Source organism: Medicago truncatula, chromosome 8 (assembly GCF_003473485.1).
Source record: "Medicago truncatula cultivar Jemalong A17 chromosome 8, MtrunA17r5.0-ANR, whole genome shotgun sequence".
Classification (NCBI taxonomy): domain Eukaryota; kingdom Viridiplantae; phylum Streptophyta; class Magnoliopsida; order Fabales; family Fabaceae; genus Medicago; species Medicago truncatula.
In genome coordinates this window covers 31,182,524-31,197,971 of record NC_053049.1, presented here as the reverse complement: position 1 = coordinate 31,197,971, position 15,448 = coordinate 31,182,524, and the positions used below count along the sequence as shown (strand labels likewise).

General features: G+C 32.1%; 2 protein-coding genes across 4 annotated transcripts; one reads left to right on the top strand and one right to left on the bottom strand.

The window, feature by feature from the left end:
- Positions 1 to 452: 452 nt before the first annotated feature.
- LOC11423702 (nicotinamidase 1) lies at positions 453 to 4,148 on the bottom strand. 3 transcript variants are annotated; one of them, XR_003008137.2, is made up of 6 exons: positions 3,916 to 4,146; positions 3,650 to 3,833; positions 2,601 to 2,734; positions 1,824 to 2,009; positions 623 to 831; positions 453 to 581 (listed from the first exon to the last, which is right to left on the bottom strand). XR_003008137.2 is itself a non-coding variant. In XM_003628849.3 (5 exons), exons 1-5 carry the CDS (start codon positions 4,090 to 4,092, stop codon positions 754 to 756), a joined length of 735 nt encoding a protein of 244 aa, XP_003628897.2. In that variant the 5' UTR covers positions 4,093 to 4,148; the 3' UTR covers positions 453 to 753. The 3 variants fall into 3 exon arrangements, 2 of the variants coding, with proteins under 2 accessions (XP_003628897.2, XP_013446107.1); XM_003628849.3 differs by having other exon boundaries at positions 453 to 831; positions 3,940 to 4,148; XM_013590653.3 differs by having other exon boundaries at positions 453 to 831.
- A 5,808-nt stretch (positions 4,149 to 9,956) lies between these two features.
- LOC11423705 (anthranilate N-methyltransferase) lies at positions 9,957 to 14,331 on the top strand. Its single transcript, XM_039828512.1, has 4 exons — positions 9,957 to 10,526; positions 11,480 to 11,790; positions 12,253 to 12,317; positions 13,945 to 14,331. Exons 1-4 carry the CDS (start codon positions 10,108 to 10,110, stop codon positions 14,239 to 14,241), a joined length of 1,092 nt encoding a protein of 363 aa, XP_039684446.1. The 5' UTR covers positions 9,957 to 10,107; the 3' UTR covers positions 14,242 to 14,331.
- Positions 14,332 to 15,448: the final 1,117 nt, after the last annotated feature.

The window sequence follows — 15,448 nt, the reverse complement described above, 5'->3', positions numbered from 1 at the left end:
ATTTACAATTAAAATAACAATAATTAATCCAGTTCAAAATATGACATATAGGGCTCCACTAGTTTAATTTCTTTTTATTTTTTTTTTTAATGAATAAGCCATTAATTCATAATGTTTAGTTCATGGTTTTTTTTTTTGTTTGAAAAAGCTAAATTAGTCCACCCAAATTGATACCGGGGAGAATCGAACCGAAGACCTTAAGGAGGAGCGCACTCCCAGATTCCAAGTAATACCACCAGGCCAACCCCAGTGGGTTTTTTTGGAAGGCTATTGTTAAAACGGTGAGTTAATTCAAGAAGAGTACTGCTTAAAGAAAACATCATTTTTGAATTAATTAGGATTTAGCTCCTCTACAGTTTCGTAATTAGACACTTGCTAATGAAAGTGACACTAGTCTAATTGCTCAAATAACTTCTTCTACATACTTAAGGAATTCTACTAACAAGTTTACATAATTTAACTAATTGTTAAATTTTTCAGGAGTCATGAAAAAACTTAAGATCGTGTGAGACATAATAATAAGAGTACAAGTTCAAGTACACCAACTACTATAAACAAATTCCAATAACATTTTAATAAGACTTAAGTGTCTGTTTGCTTGAGAATATTATCAACATAGAACAAACTTCTAGAGAAACTTTTCCTTCCTGAGACACTTTTCATCGAAGGAATTTTTATAAATGCCACCTGAAACATGTTTTTGAACGATAATGACAGCGTTTATTTATATACCAACACATAGCGCTCTTTCCATTATTCAAATGACACCTCTGATGCTATCTGGGCTCCCCTTCCCACAGCTATGTAAAGTGCAACATGATGCATTAGCTCCTGCAGCATAACAATAATAACGAAAACATTAAAAAAAAAATAGTCACAAACTTTGATTTTTAAGTTTTTTCGATGTAAAATCAGCACAAGAATTGTTTGCGTTTCGACTATCACAATTCACATGGACACAAACAATGTTTGTCGTTAACTGTTGCTTTCAATCCATCTTAAAATCCCTTCCATTGCTATGGATGATAGTAGTCTAGATATAAAGTAGTCATTTGTGTTTAAACGAATGTAGATGCAAAAAAATAGACAGTAAAAATAAGGTCTAGATCACAGTTTGGAACTCTAGAGGTTTGGCAAGTGTTCGTTATCATATAGTGACATAAAGAACAGATACGAGTCTCAATTCCAAGCATTTAAGGAAGGATTTTGTTGCTTCCACTGCAAATGGCCTTTAGATCAATATCAATATCAACTACACCCATGTGAATCTTGATCCAACCGCTTTGCAGCCGCTACAGACAATCCAATCTCTCTGGGAAATTGGGAATCATGCATTTGACGTGGCCCCGCCATCCAGACCATTGGACCAAATTTTCAAAATCAGACGGTTCAGGTTCCAACTTTGTATGTTAAATCCAAAATACAAAGTCAGAACATGAGCTGTTCAATCTTGATTCAACATACCAAATTGGTGACTATGTGATTACCTCAATGTTTAAAAAAAAAAAAAAACAAGGGGCAATGTCAAATAAATGACCATCATTCAACATCTAAATAATGAGATTATGCTAATTATATTTTCTACCAGTTACAGTGCGTCTTAAAGCTGCAAAATTTTCCCTATGACTTCATTTTGCTGTCAAAAATAACTAAAGTTGCAAGGTTTGCAATACTTATAACCAACATAAGATGGGAAAGGCAGAATTATCATTTGAGTTCTAAAGTTTATGCAATTTAAATTAAAATACAAATAAAAAACAAACAAAAAACTTTAAGATAATTAAGTGTATCACTGAAAGCTAAAATTTAATTTGACCAAATACCTGTGGATGGGACACCAGATCTTTGCTAGCTTTGGCTACATGTAGTGGAAGATCATAAGTAGCACAAGCTTGGGAGGCCACAATCACATTTTCCAGAGGAGAAAGGAAACCACGATTTCTCGCAGACAAAACTGAACAGGTAAAATCCAGCACGCATATGTCAGTGCATATCCCACAAACCAAAACCTGTAACAAGGGAAAACCAGCGCCTCAGAACCTCAGCCAAGAATCTATGAACTAAAAAAAAATGATATCAATAAAGAATCTCTCAGTTGCGGTTGTGGTCAAGGTTCCACTGCAAGCTTTCATATTGCAGATGCAGCCAATGCGGCTGCAATTGCGGTTACTATGCCATTATGGTAAGGCCTTTGTATTGCAGTCGCAATTGGCAGACCTCAATTTAGAACTATGGTCTCAAGATTCCAACAATCATTAGTTGGGGAGACATATAGGGAAGTGAAAACATTAATTCTCACTTCGAAAAAGTGTAAAACCAAAACCTATCGTTATTTATCATGGTTCAGAAGATTTTAATCCTTCTCATTTATAGTGCCTAAAACCAAAACCTATCCCAAATTCAAATGAGTAAAAATCAAAACCAAACCCTACCTTAAACATAGTGGCTTACCATGGTAATGAAGCATATAATGCCACCGGTTTCTAAAAGCTACTGCAACCTTATTAACTACAATAAACTACACATTCTTGCTTTATGATGGTTTAAAAAACTCCTGTAATAACAGAGAATAAAATAATAACAACACAGGTAATGCTTACTTGTTTTATCTGATTACTTTTCACCCAATCAACAAAGACATTAGAGCCATCTTTCTCATATGAACCAATGAATCCATCAATGCAGTCTTTTTTCCTGAGTGTTGCATTTGGATCATTTTCCAGCCAGAGGAGATCTTCATTTCAGAGGAAACCAAAATCAAATTAGGGAAGAAAACACCAACACAATAAACATATATCTTTGTATCAAGTAATAGGTTTAAGAGTAAAGAGTTAAATTAATTAATTTATGAAACATATAGCATGACTCATGTTAATTCCTTAATAATTGAAATAATGCTAAAAAATTATAGGGAATAATTTGATAAAAAAAAAATTAACATTAGGGATTAATTTCTTCACCAATAAAATGACTTGAAGAACCTCTAACATAAAATTTAGAAAAAAAGAACTTACTTCTCCTAAGGTTTGGTTTACATGTCCCTTCTATTTGTTTGGAAAATTATACTTATATCCCTTTTTAGAGTTTCCATATTTGATGAGGGGATTTAAAGGGTACTTCCTTATTAGGAAGATGGTACTTTTAGATACTCTCATTGAAGGACATTTTTGAATAAACATTAGCACATATGTAGGCACCCTTGTCTGGTATGTCATTTTGTGGGCCATGGCTTAATAAAAAAGGGTGATGTATAAATGACAAAATCCACGTAAAAACTACTAGCACCTAGCACCAACACACCAACACTTTGGATCTATAAAGCAAGACGCCGACACTACTAATTTTTTTTTAGAAAATCAGATAGCTCAATGTAATTATATGTGTCGGTGTCGGACACTAGGACACACCTATTTTCTGTGCTTCATAGCTTTGGATTGAAGAAGTGTTCACCGTTCGTTGTTTGATACTAACACAACACCCACATATATAGTTACATTCAATAAACTCGACGTGTTCACATATTATCAGTGTCGACGTATCAATGTTAATGTTTAGGGTCCATCTATGTCTATGTTCTAATATAAAAAATTTAATGAAGTGAAACCATATTATTTTATTTATTTGAAAATCATAGAAAAGAAAAAAATACCAGGGACTAATTTGCTTTCATCAGAGCCAATAAGACAGTGAGAAGGATAAGGAGGTTCAGGAATATCAGGATGATGAGAATCCAGATAAGCAAATATTGGCCAATTCTTCTCAGCAAACTTTTTTGATAGCTTCACTGAATTTTCCACCATCTTACTAATTTTCTCGTCGTGTTCTTTTGGCGCCTACAATAACAAGAACAAAATAAAAAATAAAAAAAATTTATTCAATTGCAACGAAAAAGACAAAGGTGAGATAACAGAGTACGTTAAAAGGAAAAAACAGAATTACGAAGTTGCCGGATCCAACGGTGCAGAAACCATTAACAAGATCAACGAGAACAAGACCAGTTTTGAAGTTATCTGATAGAAGAAGAGGTTGTTGTTTAACTGGGATTTCTTCCTTTACAAGCTCCAAGGTCGGAGATTGAGATTCAGAGCCCATGCTGTTTTGGTTTGGGGTTGACTGTGAAGGCAAATTATTTGACCGAATCACGTAATTACAATTATATATATAAGGGACAAATTGTGTGTGTTTTCAATTTTGATAATAAACTATCATTTTCTCGGTGGCAGTAGCTAAGATTTTACTCATTCAATATGTCCACTTGATATTTTTTTTATTTTTTTTTTTTAGGTTTAATCACACTTTTAAGTCCTTAAATATTTTTTAAGTTTTATATTAGTCTTCTAATTAATAAAAGTTACGTTTCGATCCCTTAAATCCTTCTTTGTTAGTCATTTTAGTCTCTTTTATTATTGTGCTAAAAAACATTAAGTTAAAAGTGGCATATTAGATGATTTTTTGTCCTACGTACAAGCTATTTAAAATACCAAAATAAAATTTTGTTCACCAAAAATCGTACAAGATCAAAAATTATTCAATGTCATAAAAATTTATCATGTGCTGTTTTATCTTATGTTGTGTTGTTTTATCTCGTACTGTTTTGCGACAACTTTCTTCTTCTATCTTTTTGTTGACCGCAATTAAACTAGATAGTGGTTAGGTATACTTAGTATTTATAAAATTCACTTTAGTTATCGTTGGTAGAGACATTGCATAATATATATGCAGGGGTGAAGCATTGTGGTTCAAATACAAACAGTCATTTATTCACCTTAAATGTTAGAATTTCTAGTCATTAACTACTTGACAAAAAAACATCACTTTATAATATGGATAAAAAATAAAAAAGATAAGTTAGAATAAATTATCGTATTATGTTTTAATCGTGCTTATGATGATACAATATGATTGTCTTCATAAGCACGAATAAAGCATAATATGAAAATGATTTTATTTTTCAATCCTACTTATGTTATGGATCATTTAGTCCTAGAACTAATTTTGATGTAATTGGTATCATCATGACGAAAGTTGCTCTTCTCCTTTTTAAAATTGTCCATTCCCTTAATTCAGCGTGAGTTAATTCACGTTGACACTTTTAAAAGTGTTGGCATGAGTTAACTCATGCTGAATTAAGGAAATGATAAAAAACGAACGGAAAAGGAGCAATTTTCAAACGTGACTTGCTCGTAGTTTCCCTTGAGCTATGAAGCACGGACACTCCTTGAATTAGACTTGTCTCGGTGACGGACAGGTGTCGTGTCCGACACCGACACGACATCGACATTTGTAGTTACATTGAATTATGTGAATTTTTCAAATTATTAGCAGTGTCGATGTATCATTATCCGTGTCGTGTCCGACGTTCGTATCCGTGTTTCATAGCCTTGAGTTTTTTCTCTTTCCTATTTACCGAAAATAGCACAATTTTTGTCAACGAAGCATGATAATTAAATTTTTCATTAATGGCAATGTTTTTATCCATATTGCAATCCAAAAGATTGTCTGTCTAAAGGAATTAAATTCTTGCGACACAGAAATTGAAGAATGATCACGAAACTTCTATTTTGGTTGTATTTTCAATTTTGATTATGATTATAGCCCCTTATAAGATGGCAAAAGCTGATATGTGATGCGATGAGGATTACGGATGGCAAAAAGGGCCGACCCGTCCCGTCCTGTCAATAACCAGTCTAAAAAGAGGCGGAACGAGGCGAGCTAATTAGAGAAATAAGGTTGAAAATCTTACCCCCGCTCCGTTTTATAGCGGACTGACGGATTGATCCGTCAATGTTTTTTTTAAATTTTTTTAATTAAAATCTTCATATAAACAATGTAAAAATATATAAATTTAAAGCAAATTTAAAGAAATCTAAATATATAACTAGTGACTCCAGTAAAAATATAAAAATAATTATTCAAACATATAAATTACATGTCCTAAAATTCTATAATAAATCAATAACATATTGAAAATAAAATTCCATGAGTTATAAATTAACTAATTGTGAAAAATATAAGGCTAAAATCATAAACAAAAGTGATAAAATTAATTGTATTTTTTTCCCATTATGTGAAGGTGAAAATTGATAAATTGATTGTGACTTATAAATAAAAAGAAGTGAAAAATATAGTTTCTTTTTAATATATCAACCCAACGGTCCAATCCGCCCTGCCGCCGTCACCGCCCCGTTTTTTAGCAGGTTAGGCGGAGCGGGCACCCTACTTATGGCAAGTTCAAAATCTCAACCCACCCCGCTAAAAATAGCGGGTTAAACCGGTCAATCCGACGGGTCCAATCCATTTTGCCATCCCTAATGAGGATGTAGTGCTACAGTGCATCATATTTTACATGAGTGCTCAAAGTTAATGATAATTAAGTTTAAAAACAATGATAATTAATCTAGTACGTCCAACTCATATAGTTAAAGGTTGCATAAACACTTATGTTTTAAAGGCTAATTCGAATATGCAGTTCTTCACTCCTCAACTCTTAAAATATGTTCCTAAAAAAAAAACTTTTAAAATATGTAAGTTTTGCGGTAGACTCTTAAATTATTGTAGAAGAAAGGATCAAACTTCTACAATGAGATATTCCGACCAAAGAGGTATCTTTGCTTAGTATCAGACCTTTCATTATTTGAAGTGAATGCAACCTATGAAAAATAAATAAATAAAGAAATAATAGTGATAATTAAATAATAACAATCATGGATCGGGAGATGTCGAAATTTGTCATTCTTATCCTGAAGCTAACCGATGTGTTGATGTTCTTGCAAATATGAGATGCGATGCGATGGTAACAAACTGATAATCCATGGCAGTTTTGATGCATGCCATGCTCAAATTAACTTGTTGATTAATCCCAATGTTTTTGGAGTTTTTCTCATTTAATTTCTATGTAATTTTTTTTCTCCTAGGCTTAAAATAACTTTTTGTTAACAAAAAGAAATACATTTATTGAAGAAGACAAAATGAAATACATATTAATCAATGAAACTCCATATGCATACAAAGAGTGTTAGGTTAAGACTCAAAAGTAATTACAGTCAAAATACGATGAACCAAAACCAACACTAGCTAGAAATCGAGCAATAGCTAGATATGGGGAAATGTAAAACACTGACTCAAATTAGTTTGTCAATGAAAATCGAAAGTTAAGTTACTATTTCTTGCTTGTAACCACCTGCAAGAGGAAAGCTTCACATTCTCCATCAGGTGGTTCAAAGATTGATCTTTCTGGCGGAAAATACAGCTACTCTTTTTCTTTCAAATGACCCTAACATACACCATCCATATCAAATGGAGAGCGAATCAATTTTTTTCTCTAGAATTTTCTGCTAAATTTATAAATAGGTTAGTTAACTTTTTAGTCCTTATAAATATTTACAGTTTTGTTTTTAGTCCCTACAAAATAAAATCTCACTTTTTAGTCCATGTGACATTTTTCTTAAACATTTTAGAAACCAAAATTGTTGATGAAAATTTTTGACAGGGACTAAAAGTGCTGATGAAAATTTTTATAAAGACTAAAAATGCTGATGGAAAATTTTATAAGAACTAAAAAGTGTGATTTTATTTTGTAGGGACTAAAAACAAAACTGTGAATATTTATAAGGATTAAAAACTTAATTAACCCTTTATAAATTGATGAATATGTTAAGTCACAAAATATGTTAAGTCACAGTGTGAATGTGAATTTTGAGGCATACATATTAATTTTTTTTGGTAAATTTTTTTTTAGGATGAAAGGATGGTGCCACATTCTAAGGCAATGAAGACCTTCGAACTTAAAAGAGTATTTATAAAGATGTTTACATTTACTTTCCTCTAAATGCATTAGTGAGGCTCGGACTTGAGACCTTTAAATTTAAAATCTTTTTTTTTTTTTTTTTTTTTTTTATCATTAGATCAAGTCTTTGAAATTATACATAATAATTTTTGTTTTTGTCGAACCAACACGAATCAAATGATTATTTCTATGGTGAGCTTCTACTTTAAAAAATAACATCTATTGTGATAGAGTTTTGAACAATTATTAAGTATTAATGAACAATTAACCATGCATACAGGTAGTGTAGTGAGAACTTGTCTAACATTTTAAGACGAATTACCCACCAAAGGTTTATTAAGATGTGCTCTTCCAAGAGGATATTTAAAAAAAAAAAAACTCGTATCCGATACAAAAATGAACTAATTTCAGTCTATTTATAGGGACTCCAATTTTATAGAAAAGAAAGACAAGGTTGACATGGTGAACACTCTTCCTTTTTCTGAGTATATTAAGATTGCTGACAATTCTATTGCTAAAAGTATATTTGATTCTCTCTGTGCTACTTAATTGAACTATTCAACAAATGAAGGAAGCAAAGGAAAATCTTCTAGTCCAACAATATAATCTATTCAAAAAGAAGATATTGAGACTATGTTTTCAAAGCTTCAAACTATGGTTTCGCGTATGCAAGTTCTGAACAAGAGTTATACCAAAATCATTTCATTTTGTCTGTTAATCACCTAATTTTATTGCCTTCGACTTTCAAATGAACTTTTACTTTGGTAGAAAACTTTCAAATAAAATTAGTGCCATATAATAGGGCGTACAAAGGATGGGTAAGGTTGGGTTGTATGTAACCTCAACCTGTTCCTCACATTAGACCGGACTAATTCTTAGACCCAAATCCGTCCATGAACCCCATCAATCCTGATGAGATTCATGTCCAACCAGAATGAGACAATACAAAGATAAAACCGAGTTTGTTCCAAGACAAGTCGCCAATACATACATTTAAAAAAAAGAATTAATCAATTTTTTTATTTGAATCATAGGAAATAACAATATAATCAATAGTAGTAGCAACAGTGTGTTATAATTAATTAACCGTGCATATTATGTATGATCAAAATAAATGGTGCATAAATTAAAGAGTACAATCTTCACTCAAGAAACAATGGTTTAAGAAAGTGTGTTACTAAGCCGGAAAAGCAACGACATGAGACTAAGTCAGAGGAGGAATGAAGCGGCGTGTGAAATGAACCTTAAGTTGAAGTTCGAAATAGAAAGTGAATATTGTGAAAGTGAAAAAGTCGTACGTGAGAGAGCGTGTTTGAAAGAGTATGTAAAATAATATAAAAAAAAAAACATCTGTCCTTAAATTAAATTGGGACAGAACGGGTAACCTAAATTCAAAACCTATTTCAGTTATGTTATTAGGACATTTCTAATGTCAGAAAAGCAATTTTCATTAGTTAATGCCTATCTAACCAAATAGCAATATAAGTTAATGTTTTAACTTCTTAGAGAGGCTTTGCCATTATATATCGGTTCTAATCTCATGTTTTTAATTCATCCATGATATTTTGAGAAGTGGCTATTGACTTTGTGTAATTTCCCATTACTAATAAATATTAAAAATAATAGTATAGCTCATCTCTAAGCCAAATCCACAGTAAACAGGTCGTGCTTTTATATTGTACAGAAAAAAGCTTGTTTTTCTAATTAGAGTAGTGGTTAAAAATTCTCTTTTGAAGATAATAAGTGAGTAGTTTAAAATTTGAACCTCAATCTTTTTATATATTATGCAATATTTCTACCTATTACGCGAAGTTTACGGGACAAAAAACACTCATACTTTTATCAAGATTAAATTTGTAGTTTTTTTTTTATAGAAATTAAAAATCTACTACCTCCGTTCATATATATAAGACCCTTTTGTTAAAATTATGGGAATTAAAAAAGTGGATATTTGTATTAAAGTTGTTTACAATTATTATTGTTTTTACAATTTTATCCTTAAGAGCGAGAGTTAATTTATATTTTCTATATATTATTTATTGCTCATTGAAAAAAAAGATGTATAAATAAATAGGGGCGTGTGTATGTTAATGTAGTTGGAATTAGTAAATGATTCATATAAAAAGGACAAAATAAAAAATGTAAAACCAATGACGTCCTTATCAATACGATAAAAAGGCAAGACTTTGCCGCATGACTCTTTACTGAAAAAAGGAAAGACTACTTGAAAAGGAAACAACTACCTTCACTCTCACAAGTCACAACACCGATCGGGTGAGTTAGAAACATTAATTTATTTGAGTTAGGGTTTTCAAGTTGAGATGGCCAACAACATTTCTAATATGGTAGAGTTGGTTGAGGCTGAAGAAAGTTTCATACATGCTACACAACTTATCTACGCTATTGCGTTTCCAATGGGACTCCATTCTGCAAGTCAGCTTGGTGTATTTGATGTGTTGCAAAAAGCTGGTAAAGATGCTCAACTCTCTGCCCATGAGATTGCGTCGCGTATTTCTTGCAGCAATCCTGATGCTCCCAAAATGTTGGATCGCATTCTTGCTCTTCTTGCATCACATGATGTGTTAAAGTGTTTGCTCATTCAAGATGAACAAAAGCTTGGATCATTTCATAGACTTTATAGTATGACTCCTGTTGCTAGGTTTTTTGCTCCTAATTCTGATGGTGTTTCATTAGGTCCCTTTTTGGCTTTGATTCAAGATAATGTTTTCTTAGCTAGCTGGTTAGTTCATCTCATTATTATTAGAGTTTAATATATTTCAAATCAACTGTTAGGTGATGAATATCACCAAGTACTAATTTACTCTAACTACTCCTATATAAGATACTAAAATAATAATGAAATTCTTCATTACTTTATTATAAGGTCATACAATGTTTATATAGGTAAATGCACACCACATGAGTAATTTTTACTTCTAGAATTAGGTAAGTCCCCACCACATGGAGTGTTCATTATTTTAATTATCCTAACATCAACTCCTTGAAAAATTGCGACATTTTATCTTCGGTTCCAAATTAAATTTTAATAAATATTTTGTCTATGTTTCCACCGTTAGCAAGATTGGTCTCCACATAAGTATGAAGTGGAGGCGCAACGGGGTGCCACATGGCCACATTAAATTACATGGGCTCCACATGTCATTAACATTTATTTTTGGTAACCCACATGTCATTAACATTTAAGAACACTATTTTAATTAAAAATCTAAATTAATTAGAAAATTCTTTCCCATCGTTGGCCATCATCACCCCTATTAGTTTTTCAAACTCTTATAATTTCGACTCCAAAGGCTTGGTCTAGTGGTAAAATGACAGGTCTTGAATTCTAGAGAACCTGGGTTCAAGCCCCACTAGTGCCTTTGGAGGAAAGTAAATGTAAATACCTTTGTAAGTGCTCTTTGAGCCCGAAGGTCTTCCCTACCTTGGACTGCAGCACCATCCCCTCACCCTAAAAATTTTGTAACAAAAAAAAAACTCTTATAATTTCGTATAAATTATTTGCTCCATCTTTAACACAAGATTTCGTATAAATTATTTTGCTCCATCTTTAACACAAGAAACAATTTGGCAGATCAATCTTCCAGTTGAGACTTTTGCAACCTCGACACTTGGTTTATCAATTTATTAATTAGGGGACTAATTAGATATATATAATTGTTTATTCATTTTTAGGTCCGAGCTTAATAATGCAATTCGAGAAGGGGGTACTCCGTTCAACAGAGTTCATGGGAGACATCTCTTTGATTATCCAAGCTTTGACTCAAGGTTTAACCAAGTTTTCAATGTTGCCATGGATAATCATAGCCAAATAGTCATGAGAAAAGTTCTTGAATGTTACAAAGGTTTCAAGGACATAAAAAGGCTTGTGGATGTTGGAGGTGGTCTTGGGGCAAACATTCACTTGATCACTTCCAAATACCCACATATACATGGTATCAATTTCGACTTGCGTCATGTCATTCAACATGCCCCTTCATATTCTGGTATGGCTTTTTACATGTTCTCTATCATCATGAGGAAAGTTATCAATATATATCATGTTTCTATGTTAGTAATGTTTAATATTACTAACGAATAGTTAGTTCAATAGGCAGAGAATTTAGATCAGAGTTAATGTTTAATAAGTATAGTGGTCAAGAGTTCGCTGACTGCTTGAGTAAGGATCCTCCCCATTTATAAAACTAAATGGAGATTGTATTTAAAAAAAGACAAAAAAATAGATTATGGATTCTACCAACAAGTGGGTCCCACCATTATTAACTATTTTCAAGTTGTATTGTGTTTTATCTCTCCAAATAGAAGAAATAGAGAAGAACCAAAATGGAGAGGATCTTAACTCCCCTTGTTTGCATTTGAAGAAAATTAGATTAAAAAGGGATAACTCATAATTTTGTGTGCTCCACATATTCTCGGACAAAGATTAATAATATTTTTGATGTTGGCAGGAGTCGAACACGTTAGTGGAGATATGTTTGAAAGTGTGCCTAGAGGAGATGCCATCTTTTTGAAGGTGAGTAATAATAATGGTTGTTCCTTCTATCTCTTTCTTTGTAAAAAAAACGTGTTGAATTATTTCAAAGGTTGAATTAGATATAATAGAATGCACTCATGCAGTGTTTCTTAATTACTTAGGGGTGTTTTTTTTATTGTTAAAAACTTGATTACAACATTTTAATGATTTCTTGTCTTCTATACATTGAAAATGATTTCTTGATACAATTTCAAACAACTTCTATTCAAGTTATAAATTATTAAATTTTCAAGCCAATAATTAACATTTTAATTACAACGCTTAATCAGTGCGCATGTCTTTACGCACGAGCCAGATCAGTTGCCCACCATTGGTATGTCGGAAACCGGTGCGAAAACCAATTTTTTTTTTTTTACACATTTTAATCTTGACATGTGAAGCCCGAATACGAAATACAATACGGATACGATACTAAACCAATACGAAAAAATTTCAAAAATCAAGATACGATACGGCTGGGATACGTTAATAAAAAAAATATATAATTAATGTACAATATAATTATAACCATTTTTTAATATGAAAATATATTAACAAATAAAAGAATCTAGTCATAGGCTCGTAGAACATCAACATAAATATAAATAACATTGACGATTAAAAGAGTGATGATTAGTCAATTACATACACAATATATCCCAAAAAAAGCACAATAAGTGCTATACTATATCCAAAAGAAACATTATTAATGGTATATTATATCGATCCAAACTTAAGAAAACACACCCCAACCCACACGTAACAAAAATCACACAACACCAGCATTTAAACATTCTTCCCAATTTTCATGTTAAAGCCTTCAATTGAATAACTGACCCAAAAGCAACAAAAACATAAACCCAGATGACCAAGGGACAACACCAAAAATCATAAACATTAAAGCAACAAATAAGAGATGAGTGAGAACAGCGAAGATTGAGGACGACGTCGAAGAGTGAGAACAGAGACGGCGATGAAGAAGGGGAAAGGGTAAGGAACGGCGACAAGAAATTGAGGACTGGAAGTGATGCATTTCTACGTTTGGCTTCTGCCTTTGGTTTTGGGAAGCACTTTTGCATTTGGCTTTTTGGTTACGATTTACATAACAAAATAATCAATTGTCTTTTTTTTTATTATTTTTTATTATTTTGCACTTAAGCCTTATTTTTTAAAAATATTAAAATTTTATCAAGAAGGTATCGGTGTTAGCAGGGGATACAATACGTCATCCATTTTGAAATATCGGGGCTTCATAAATCTTGACAAATAATCACACAAGATTACAATTGCTCAAACACTGAAATAATCACAGAGATAATCTTGACATATCATCAAATAATTTCAATTTAATGTAAATTTACAGGAATGATCTATATGATAAAATACTTTTGATCCAACAACGTGTTTTGTAAAAAATCTATCAAGTAAATATAAATATACAAGGGTAATTCTATGAAACATTATTCAAGTGTTACAGCAATATAATTATATCCCTCTTTACATCAAAGATTTGGATACAACTGACTTTTTGTTATATTTTTTCTCTCCCATGTCTAATGAGAGATTATAAGTAATGTATTTTTATATGGTGATAGAATATAATATTTACATTGACCGAATTTTATAGTGGATACTCCATGATTGGAGTGACGAGCATTGCTTAAAGCTGTTGAAGAACTGTTATGATGCTCTCCCTGACGAGGGAAGGGTGATTATTTTAGAGGCAGTTTGTCCTATTATACCTGCAAATAGTTTCGCTGCCAAGTCTACCTCGCAATTGGATGTAACAATGATGACTCTAATCCCAGGAGCAAAAGAGCGAAATAGACAAGAATTCATGGATTTGGCTACCAATGCTGGATTTAGTGGCATCAAATATGTATGCTGTGTCTGTAACTTCTACGTTATGGAGTTCTTTAAGTAAAGAACATGTTTTACTTGTGCTATACGGAATTGAGCTACTTGTTTGTTTTACTCCTATTACAATAATATTACAATTTACATGTATGTTCTACTACTGCTGAAATACTATTTCATGTATGTTCATTATTTTTTTTCTTTCTTAAATACTATTGTTGATTGTGTGATTAGCTAGAATAAATTAACAAGATTATACCTATTGGAGGACCAAAGAATGCATTGACAAAAACGGAACAAGGGGAGATTTTGTTTAAGCTTTTGGGGAAGGAGCCTAAGTTTTTGAAAGTTCCAATAGGGATTATGGATTTTGCCATTGGTGTTCTTGTTGTTTCGGTTAAGGTATTTCCGTCATTGGAAGATGTTGCTGAGTTTGTAAAAATTGGAAGGTATTATGCAGTCGAAAGTATACTGATTTTGGATCATAATTTCCTACATTGGGTGATGATGGTGGTGGGTTCATATCTAGATTTGATGATGATGAATGTGTGTATGTGTTTTTTTTTTTCCTTCCAATTATCAACAATAATTTTTAATTGTTAATTATAAATAAAACAAATTATTATACTAATTATAACAATGTTGACATGGAAATTATTTTTCAAACTCAGTAATGCCAAATATGCACCATACATATCATTAATGATTGTGCCATATCACTAAAAGAAGAGGGCGACCAAATTTTTTGTTGACTTTTTTTCAAACATATTGAATGCCTTAATGGCCTTAAAACCCATTCCACCAAACACCTTAGGAATGGAAAGACGTTCCCAAGATAGCCAATCCAATCCTCTAGAGTATGTTGAATTATGAACCCACCAAAAAGAGTTTAACATTTTTTCTATTTCATTGATTAGTAATCTTGGAAGTAGGAAAACACTCATCACATAAGAAGGAATATATTGTACGATTGATTTAATGAGTTGATTTTATTCTAAATGCGGTCCTTTATAAACTTAAAAGTTGCATGTTTACTTCTCCCAATTATAGATGACAACCCAAGATATTTACCAGTACCGATTCCTAAGACTTGGCGAACACCAAGAGTAGAAGCAATGAGGCTCTTCAGATCATCTGGAGTATTACGGCTACAAAATAATTCTAACTTCTATAGATTAATGGTTTGCCCCGAAGCGTCTTCATAAGTAGCCAAAATATTTTTCACACAAACAACCTCTCTTTCACAAGCTTTAAAGAAAAAACCCCTAGGCACT